The sequence below is a fragment of the Glycine soja genome, chromosome 1, assembly GCF_004193775.1.
Source record: "Glycine soja cultivar W05 chromosome 1, ASM419377v2, whole genome shotgun sequence".
Classification (NCBI taxonomy): domain Eukaryota; kingdom Viridiplantae; phylum Streptophyta; class Magnoliopsida; order Fabales; family Fabaceae; genus Glycine; species Glycine soja.
In genome coordinates, this window is record NC_041002.1 from 37,338,674 (window position 1) to 37,349,565 (window position 10,892).

The window sequence follows — 10,892 nt, forward strand, 5'->3', positions numbered from 1 at the left end:
GTGTCTATACTTACACTACTAAAAAAAGCATTTTCCACAACAATTTTGAGGGGCTTTTTACGATGATTTTCAACTGTCTTTGAAGTTTCTGTCAAGGAAAAGTTAAGACTTTCCATGATGGTTCTCAAATCGTCTTAGAGGGTCAATTTTCTAAGACGTTTTTGTCAAGAACCGTATTAGAAATTGTTTTCTTAAAAAAAATGATGGATACTTCTAAGATGGTTTTAAGGAAAAATCGTTTTAGGAAGTGAACTTTCTAAGACGCTTCTCTGAAAAATCGCCTTAAAATGTCTTTTTTTAAAATAAAAAATAAAAAAAATGAGGATTCTAAGACGATTTTTGGAAATCTGTCTTAGAAAGTAGACAACCATCTTACAATGTCTTCTTTTAAAAAAAATTAAATTGTTTTTTAGGATTCTAAGACGGTTTAGAAGGTAGATTTTCTAAGATGGTTCTTCGAAAAACTGTCTTAGAATGTCTTTCTTTTTTTTTAAAAAAAAAGGATAAATAGTCACTTTTGTCCGTCAATGTGTAATTCGCTGACAAATGTGTCCCTGAAAGATGAAAATACAAAATTTAGTCCCTGAAAGTGTAAAAAGTGCGACAAATATATTTGACCATTAACTTTTGTCTGTCATTGTTAATAAAATAGCATATGTGACACGGAGAGACAAATTTGTCACTGAAATAATTGCCAACGTGGATTGCCAGCATAGGGACATATTTGTCATAATATTTTATTGACTTTTCGTCTTCCCATTCCACTGACAAATATGTCCCTAAAAGATGAAAATACAAAACTTAGTCCCCAAAAGTATAAAAAGTGCAACAAATATATTTGGACGTTAATAATAGATTGTGACTTATTATTATTATTATTATTATTATGTGTTTGTAATTTACTGTTCCTATTCATTTAGTACTTATGCAATATATTTTTTATATTTCCTTTTAATATATATATTTTTCCAAACTTAAGTGCCTGTGTTTGGATTGAAAAGAAGCTTGGAAACTATATTTCATGTTCAAATATATATGATTGGACCTTCTTTTGTGCAGTGGTCACTTAGTCCAAAGTTGTGCCTACATCTTGCTTTTAATTGTGGAAGGGACTTACAGAATTTCATAAAACTGTAATGTCATATCTTAAAGACAAAGCTGGTATTATAATGTTGGTTTTCTGGTATTTTCATTGTAAGCTTAGTTTGTTGGGATGCATGTAGGAAAGGTATACTCAGGCTAGTATTGCAAAGGATATATCATCTCTTTTTGTTATAGGTAGTAGGTTTATGTGTTGCTTACCTGGGATAGATACTCATGATATCTTATATCCTCTTATTGTACTACTCTTTTTAATTAATGATAATAAGTTATTTCAAAAAAAATTCATGTTCAAATCTCTACATACCAACTAAGTTCAAATCTCAATTAATTGACAAGACAAATTATACTCAATTATTCTAAATTACAAATGCATGTAGAAACCAACCTACAAATGACTAGCGACATGTTGTTTGGTCAAACCAAGAATATTCATCACCTCAAGAATCCTCTTTGGTTGGGGCTTTAAAAAATAAAGGGAGAAATTGTAAGTGCCATATAGTTATTGCAAGACCAACAAAGAAATTAATTGCATGAAAAGAGAAAAAATAAATTCTGAAGAATTAATCATACTATTTAGCCCAACATGCATCACAGCTTTGACAAATTATTGTTGCCAAAATATGAAGAGAATGATTCTTCTGCTTGCTATTATGTCAGAACAAGTAAAATTATGGAGAATATTGATACCAAAATATACCTGCTCACCCGAATTGATGCTAGCAGCATCCATTTCCCTATCGAACTTGGTTAAAGGGAGACCATTTGAGAAAGCACCCCTCTCAGTGCTAATGATCTAAATCAAGGAATGCTTTTCTCAAATTAAGATGATCTAGTAGTTCATCTATAGCATTAGAACAAGATATGAAGAAATGAATGAAGGTGTGTAAGTGTATATTAACCATTTTCCCAGAAGAAGAGACATGGCCTTACAACTTAGAAATGGCACTGATCTGCTCAACATAGCAAGCATTGCTTCCAGTATCCAAAATGACAACAATTTCAACAACCACAACATCATTGTCCTAGTATTCTATTCTAGCTAACATTGTCTTGGTATCATTCACCTATTAGGTAGGCATTTACTAAAATTACTAAAAAAATCATGAGTATTTATTAAATATTTATGGTAAATAATGATTCATATTATCATATATCATTAAATTTAATTAACTAAAGCTGCAGGGACCAATAAAATAACTTCAGTTTAACGCACCTAACCCTCCTCAAACATCATTCTCCTTATCTCTATTCTTATCATATATGTACTTGGAAATAGAGAGCACTATTGCATATGAGATGATAATGGTATATACATATATTAGAGAAAGAATATGTAAACTTAAATTTATTAATGCATAGTAACAAGATGCCAAATTAAGAGCTTGTTTGTTTCTCTATTCATAAACAGTTTTATAGTTTTCTAAAACTAAAAAATTAGATAACTTGTCTTATTAATAAAAATTTTAAATACTCTTCACAATGCTTTTCTGGTCTTTACAATAATGCTTTTTTGATTTGGATGCTAAATTTTATTTTGAAAAAAGAAAGGGAAGTTTCTGGTCTTCACAAGGGCCTTCAAACTCGCTTCCAGTCACATGCAAATGTTTCTTTAGTGAAATTAGCCATAGTTGACCTCACACAGGAGTACCCACAATGAATGAGTCACTCAAACACACATACGAACTTTGTCATTTACTAAAGGAAAACACCCTTTTTGCATAAACCAATGAATTGCTTTTGTTAAATATGTAGCATGCACATGGGGAAAAGTTACATTAAAGTTTCAACCAAATGACCAAAAGCTACCAGTAATCGAAATCCAATCCTTGCACAACGAGCACCATATATGAACTCATATAGATTCTTTTTTCTATTTGAGGGGGGCGGTGGATATATTAAGCATTTTCAGCTAAAGAACAAAGATATATGCTAATTACATCATAAGCAAAATGCAAGCTAGTGGCAATTAATAAGAGTGATGAGAAAGATATTATTTCCTTACCAAATCAGAGACATATTGGAAACTTCTTGTTTGTTTCCCATCTCCATAAACGGTCAAAGGCTCCTTCCTTAGTGCCTGCAATAAGTTCACCAAATAGAGACAATTATTACACAAATAAAGCCAACAACAACTCCTTTCCTAATTCAAATTCAAGGAAGAGGTATACAAAAGGCCAACCTGAGCAACGAAGTTACTAACAACACGACCATCACCTAAGCACATTCTAGGCCCATAGGTGTTAAAGATTCTAGCAATTCTAACCTGTAAAACACAATACATAAAAGGCACCATTTTAATTTTCATAACTTGAAAAGTCCATCAAATCAAAGGTTGAACTCAACAAACGAAATAAACAGAGCAACAACAACAAAAATTGATGAGAGACACAAAAAAGAGTTGGTTAGGTCCGTAGAAAATGACCTCAACATTGGCACCTCGGTGGTAGCAAAAAATTGCATTCATTCCCAAACGTACACACTTCCAAAATCACCATTATAAATAACCAATACCACCACTTTCGATTTGCGCCACCACCATTTTCCCTTCCTAAACTCCCAACAAAACCAAAAAAAAAAAATCAAAATGTCCTTTTCCTCTTCCGTGATGAGTCCAACCTGGCCACCACGAAGATGGTGTTCTTGGTGGCCACCACCGCTATGGTGGTCCACTCTGTGGCGAGCAACCTCCTCCCATCGGAGCTCCAGTCCTGCATCACCAACGACATCCACAACATGTTCTCGTGCTTTTCCTCGGACATAACCCTAATCATCGATAATTTCAACGACCTCGTCAACAACCAAAACTACGAATCCCCAAAAACCTACCTCGGTGCCAAAATCTCTCCCAACAAACACAAACTCAAGGTGAGCAAACCGGAGACAAACAAAACCTTTTCCCTCACAATGGAGCCCAATGAATCTCTAACGGACGGTTTCAAAAGCGAAAAATTTATCTAGATCCTCGTGTGCCATCAGGTCCAGTCCCGAAGCTTCCATAACCCACGCGACGTGAACTCGAAAGGTCACCTTTGGTTGTTGTTAAGAAAGTAGCCAAGGTCTAGGTTTATGAGCGAAAAGTCTCTCATCATTTCATAGCGGTTTTCGCAAAACCGTCTTAGAAAAATATCATTCTAAGATGATTTTCACAGAACAGTCTTAGAAAACTATCATTCTAAGACGGTTTTTGTTGAAAAACCTTATATTTATAAAATTGTCACCGCCTTATATATCAAGATGGTTTTGTGGGAACCTTCGTCAAAGGTGTGTCGTGAAAAATTCTTTTTTCAGTAGTGCTAGAAAAGAAAAGGAAATAATATAGAGAGAAGTGTATTAATTTGATTATCATTTTTTTAAAAGATTCAATTTGGTCCCCAATTTTTTAAAAGATTTAATTTGATTATCATTTTTTAAAAGTGCATTAATTTGATCATTTTCATCCAATTAATTTGATGTCGTTAGGATTGCAAATTCCAATAACATTTTTGTTAGGAATAGTGACAGTTTTTAACCACCACTATATTTGTTATTATTTTTTAAAAAATAAAACCAAATTGGTGCATTTTAATTGGATGGATATGCATATGAGCAAAATATAGTGGTGGTAAAAAACTATTTCGTAAATAAAAATGGTTGGAATTCACAATCATAATGATGTCAATTTAATTGATTGAAAATATTAAATTAGTGCATTTTAAAAATTTATGAACTAAATTGAATCTTTAACATAATGGAGATCAAATTAATAATTAAAAAATAAAAAGTTGAAAGATGCTATTGTAATTATCTATATATCAGTACTCTTCTGGATACTGGGAGTGTTAAAGCTGAAACCCCGCCAGCAAACATAGATTAAGCCAAATGTTCTTGTGATTAACTTCAAGGCCGGCAATTTAATTAGCGTCATTTACTTGTCAGATTCTAGTTGGAATTGTGCTATTAGCCAAAGTGTTCCTATGTTCTCCAAGGACAGACCCATTTATAGTGTTTGTGACTCCTTGAGAATTCAGATATAGGAGTAACTTTAACTTGCATTACAATAATTAATAGATATTGATATATAAATTATAAAATTTGTATTTCTTAGATTTTTGCTTGTTACTCAGACAATAATAAACAAATAAATAAATATTATAATCATGCGAATATATATGTATATTTAACAAAAACAAAATGCACATATCTAGCTAGTCTGATTATAGTATTTGCTTATCAAAAAATACTTTCTCTTTGTATCAAAGATAAATACTAGTAAAAGAAAAAAAAAAAAACAAAGCGTTGTGTAACTAATCTTAGTCTGTTAAGTAAGAGTACTAACCCTGTGAATAAGAAAAAGAGTAATGTTAGTGATAATTTACCTAATACTCTTTCTTTTAAGACTCCCTCTATGAATAATTAAAATTTATTAAAAATTATTATTTTTGGTAAGTTTTGTTTCTCATTCAATAAATTCTAATAATGATAAAGAATCTTTGAAAGAGAATGTCAAATAGAGTGTGCTAGCATTCCTCTAAAAAAATATGATTCATTGAAAAATTTTTACTACTAAAGCTGATCAACCACCTACATAAATTAGTTAGTAATAAAGTTGATAGATATTTCACACTAATATCATAGTTTCTGGTATGTTTATTTTCTTCAAAACTAATCAAAATATGCTAAAATTTAATATAATTGAGTAAATTATGCACGGATCCAAAAATTAGTTTAAATTAATGCTAACTAGCCTTGAGATCAAATCCAACAATATATAAATGAAAGAATTTGTTCCATTCTTTTATTTATTTTTTTAAAAAAGAATAATTTGTTCCATAAGCAGATTAATTAAGACAAGTTTTTCAAAAATTTAATTACTACTACTTTTTTTCGAAAAAAAAATATCATTATACAATGTACAACATGTGGTATCTAATTACGTCGTATTATTTTGTGTTTTTTAAGTTTTCGTGACCCCATCTTCAATCACTATACAATGTACAAGATGTGGTATCTAATTACTACGTATTATTTTGTGTTTTTGAAGTTCCATGACACCCATCTTCACACCACAATAACGCTGCTGTAGGGGGTCTAGGACGGTAGAGAATCCAAGTCCCACAATAACTCCCCTAAACTAAACCTTTGCAAAACATTCACCTACACACCAAATGGCAAGTTCAGTGTCAATTAATTCCGAGCTCAGAAAATGAGTTCGGATCCACCAAACCAAATCAACCTTGTTGGTAGCATGAAACTATGAATCATCCCATTTTCTGCATGCACTTGGCATAAACCCTGCACCTTCCAACAATCACTTCTCTCCTCCTTCCTTCTCAGTTCTCGCCAATTACGTTACGTTACACTATTCGTATAACTATAAACCCCCTTAATTCCAAACCCCCCTCCCTCTCTCTCTCTCTCTCCCCTTCAATAGTCCTCATCAAAACTCAAAACACGCACTAAAATTTAAAATAACAAAGAAACCATTTTGCACAAACCCATTGAGATGATGATGACGATGAACAATATTGTTATTATTCCGTGGTCAACCATTGGCGTTGTGATTGCGTGGTACAGTTCCAACATAGGGGTCCTCCTTCTGAACAAGTACTTGCTCAGCAACTACGGCTTCAGGTTCCCCGTTTTCCTCACCACGTGTCACATGATGGTGTGCTCGCTCTTCAGCTACGTTATTGTTTCCGTTACGGACGCAGTTCCGCTGCAGCGCGTGCGGTCCAGGAGCCAGTTCGGGAGGATCGTGGCGCTCGGTGTCGTTTTCTGCTTCTCCGTCGTCTGCGGGAACGTGTCGCTCAGGTACATTCCTGTGTCGTTTAACCAGGCCATCGGAGCCACCACGCCGTTCTTCACCGCCGTTTTCGCTTACGCCGTGAGCGCCAAGAGGGAGGCGTGGGTTACTTACGCCACGCTCTTGCCCGTTGTTGCGGGCGTCGTCGTAGCTAGTGGGGTAAATAATTTTCATCCTCAAATATTTTTTTTGGGGGGGTTTTGAATCACTGTATTAGATGGTAAAAAAATTCAGAACGGGAGACAAAAAAACATCCATTTTGGTCTCTTTTTGTTCTTATGACTAAGAGAAGTGTATCTGAACCCACTGAATCAAGATTAATCTCGCTAGCAGTTTATTAGATGGTAAAAAAAAAAGACAGAACGGGAGAAAAAAATATTCATTTTGCTCTCTTTTTTGTTCTTTTGGATAAGTATTGTGCCTCCCAACCCATTAAGATCAATCTCATTTAGGATGCATGATTGTGGGCTAATCCAAGAGAAAGAAAATTTTACATATAATGAGAATTAAATAGAAGTGAACATATGCTTGTTTTATGTTAGTGCATATACGCCTACATTAAGGGATATACTATAATATAATCTCGGAAATTTAAAGGGTTTTGGAATTGAAAATCTTTCTCTTTTTTTTATTCTTTCTGTTTGAACTCACTTAACTATTGATCCAAAAGAACAAGTGTCCTTTTCTTCCTTGGTCGGTAAATGTTCATTGACAAATATTAATGATTAGTTTGTTAGTTTTTGTTTGCTGGAGATTCTCCTTTCTGTTCTCTGTGTCCACTACCAAATCAATCTATAATCTATAATATCTCCTAAAGAAGTGTACTCAAATCCTTAAATTTCTCTAGCTAGCTACCATTGAAATTTGATAGATACTATAGACATGGGCTTGATCGCCTATTAGGACGAGCTTCGTGTGTCTTGACTTTAGACATGACTATGCTTGGACAAAATTAGAAGACAGAACCGAAGAGATTGAAGTTGAGCCCATCTCTCAAAACTCTTCCCTAGCCAGAGGTGTTTGGAAAAGTAGCACATTTCTCACTTTCCTATATACGCATACCAAGCCAATGGAAAATGAACTCTTAGTCCTCTTTTTTTCCTTAACTAGCATTTTTTTTCCTACAATTTGCCCCCGAGTTCCAAAGGGTTTTAAGCTTTGTTTGACCATTTGCATTAATAATACATGTTGTGATGTGAAATTTATTCTTGACATTTCTTTTTTGTTTTGATAAGTTAGAGTTATTTCAGTACTGGCTTTGTCAGAACTGAACTAATTTTAATTATTTTGTCAATGAATTTGCGTGCATAATCAGTGTGGTCAAAATGACAAACTTCTGAACACTCCATTCCCTCATGGCATTTAGAGATAACCCAAGACATGGCTATACAAAGTGAGAGGGAAAGTTAAGAAATCAAAACTTATTGGTGACAATGCCAGGTAAAGAGAGATTAGCTAAGACTAATAGCTTGAGACAGCATTTGGCTAGGAAAGATGTTAAGCCTTGTTTGTTTTACAATCAAAAATCAGTTTTTCACACTGCACACATTACAATGTAAAACCTATAGTTGAGATTAATTTGAGCATACATTTCTTTAACGTTCAACAGTTTAAAATTAGTTCTATCAACATCAATTCTATCAAAGTGTAAAAAGGCACCTAGTCCAGAAGTTGGTACAATGAGGATGAAATTGAGTTGCCATTTAGTGAAGATTCAGGGGAATGCAAACTTAATACCTTGAGCTCATTATTAACGTAACAACAAAATGGCTTGTTTTATGATAGTCCAGATTTAGCCCTTTTTCCTACTTCAATTTCTTTAAGTCACCTTTTTTCTTCTTAACCATCCTATCAAAACAATTGCTAGCATTACTGGTTTTCTAATCTCTCCAAGAATCAATTTGTTTTTTCGCAATCTCACATGTAACACTAACCCTGCAGGGTGAACCAAGTTTCCATTTGTTTGGATTTGTAATCTGTGTTTCATCGACAGCTGCCAGAGCATTTAAATCAGTCCTTCAAGATATTTTGTTGTCCTCAGAGGGGTAATGATTCTATCTGCTTTGTCCTTATTGTAGCAAGATGATTGAATTAAAGAACTTGTAGGTTCTGAATTGCACCAAGTGCTATTGTTCTGTACTTCACTTGTAAACCAACATAAAATAATTTTTATGGTTTTCAGAGAAAAGTTGAATTCTATGAACCTGCTGCTTTATATGGCTCCAATAGCAGTGATGGTATTACTTCCTGCAACATTGTTGATGGAGGGAAATGTGATTCAGATCACAATGGATCTTGCCAGAAAGGATATCAGAATTTTTTGGTATCTGCTTCTCAGTTCATCTCTTGCGTATTTTGTGAACCTGACCAATTTTTTGGTGACGAAACATACAAGTGCACTTACCCTTCAGGTATATCCTAACACCATAAATCCAATTCTTGTTTAAGGCTTACTATATACATTTGTCATTTCTCATATGGAAATGACTTGATAGATTAAGAACTCATTTTAACATGTTACCTGCATTTCACATACTAAATTCTAAAGGGAGAAAAATTAAATGAAGCAAACACTTGTAGAGCATTATTCTCAAGATGTTCCATTGAATGATATTTCTATTCTACCATCCAGGGAATAGTAAACGTTTCTTTAGTATTTGAAGGAACCACTAGAATTTAACTTCCACTTTTCTTGGTATTTGAATAATATTTCTGAAACTTTGGTTTTTAATTGTGGCAAATGACATCGTGTGATCCATGTAATCAACCTCGCCTAGTAGGATAAGGCTTTGTTGTGTTTGTTGTTGTTTCTTGGTATTTGGAAATGAACCACTAAATATATAAAGTGAATCTCAATTTATTAAATCTTTCCAGGTTTTAGGAAATGCAAAGGGAGCAGTTGCTGTGGTGGTCTCAATTTTGATATTCAAAAACCCCATTTCAATGATAGGAATGCTTGGCTATGCACTCACTGTCATTGGAGTTATATTGTACAGTGAAACCAAAAAGAGGTATAGCAAAAATTAGTAAACTTAACAACATTACCAATCAAAGCAGAGTGTGATACCACAAGCGAGAGGGCCAACAAGTTATTATGCATACAAAATTATGACATTGCAGCAACCACTTTTATTACACGTGAACAAGAATATTTCCCCATAAACCCTTTGATGTGGACTCGAGTTTCATGCCTATTGCCTAATCAGTCATATTTTATTGGCTTTCCTTTCGGCTCCTTCAATCAATGCAATTTCTTTTTCATAACATTTAAAAGAAGAACTCCAATAATTTAGCCAGAGAGGATTCTGTTATGTACATGATATGCAAGATTTTACATATATATTTGTCCTTATTATGTTTTAGGCAAATGTTTACTGTCTTAAGTGCATTGCTTAAGAAATTTTAAAAAATTATTAAAAAGTGTTGTTAATGCACTCCGACATAATTTTTAATAAAAAAATATTTTTTAATTTTTTGACCAATGTTTAATTTTTATATAAGATCTCACTTATTTGATGCCTATAACGAAATAGGTAAAATGCCTGCATACAACCTCAACCTTGTCATTTGAAATTATATCTAATAAATAATAATATTAATTCTAAACTCTTGATGAATATGTAACAAAAAAAACCCTTGGTGAATACTATAGATTATGGATGGTCTTGTCAAAATTCCAACTCACCCTGACTCAGCCTACTGATTTAATTTATTGGAGGGATGCAATTATGCAAAACATTAGTAAAAAACGAAACCGTGTAACATGCATTGCATTCTCCCAAGTGGACCGTGCCAGCTTAATGAAAATTTGCAAAACAATAAATGAGTATTCAGAAACCAAATAGTACTACCAAAATCCAGAAACGCATCTACTGAAAGAGAGGTACCGAGCTTGTGCCTTTGGAGAGGGATCAAAGTGAAAGGAAGGACCTAAATTCTAAATCCTCCTTAATCATACTTAAATTGTTTTGTCCTTTTTTAAGGTATATTTGGTAGAAATCGAATT

General features: G+C 33.4%; 1 protein-coding gene across 1 annotated transcript; it reads left to right on the forward strand.

Annotated features, from left to right (window-relative positions):
* Positions 1–6,132: 6,132 nt before the first annotated feature.
* Positions 6,133–10,321, forward strand: LOC114415454 (probable sugar phosphate/phosphate translocator At3g11320). Its single transcript, XM_028380143.1, has 4 exons — positions 6,133–7,045; positions 8,828–8,931; positions 9,069–9,297; positions 9,761–10,321. Exons 1-4 carry the CDS (start codon positions 6,587–6,589, stop codon positions 9,911–9,913), a joined length of 945 nt encoding a protein of 314 aa, XP_028235944.1. The 5' UTR covers positions 6,133–6,586; the 3' UTR covers positions 9,914–10,321.
* Positions 10,322–10,892: the final 571 nt, after the last annotated feature.

What these genes read in the sequence shown, in the direction of transcription:
- LOC114415454 (XM_028380143.1), top strand. Translation starts at nt 6,587, where the DNA reads ATGATGATGACGATGAACAATATTGTTATTATTCCGTGGTCAACCATT. An exon ending in GCGTCGTCGTAGCTAGTGGG is followed by an intron (nt 7,046 to 8,827) that starts GTAAATAATTTT and finishes CTAACCCTGCAG; the next exon opens with GGTGAACCAAGTTTCCATTT. An exon ending in CAAGTGCACTTACCCTTCAG is followed by an intron (nt 9,298 to 9,760) that starts GTATATCCTAAC and finishes AAATCTTTCCAG; the next exon opens with GTTTTAGGAAATGCAAAGGG.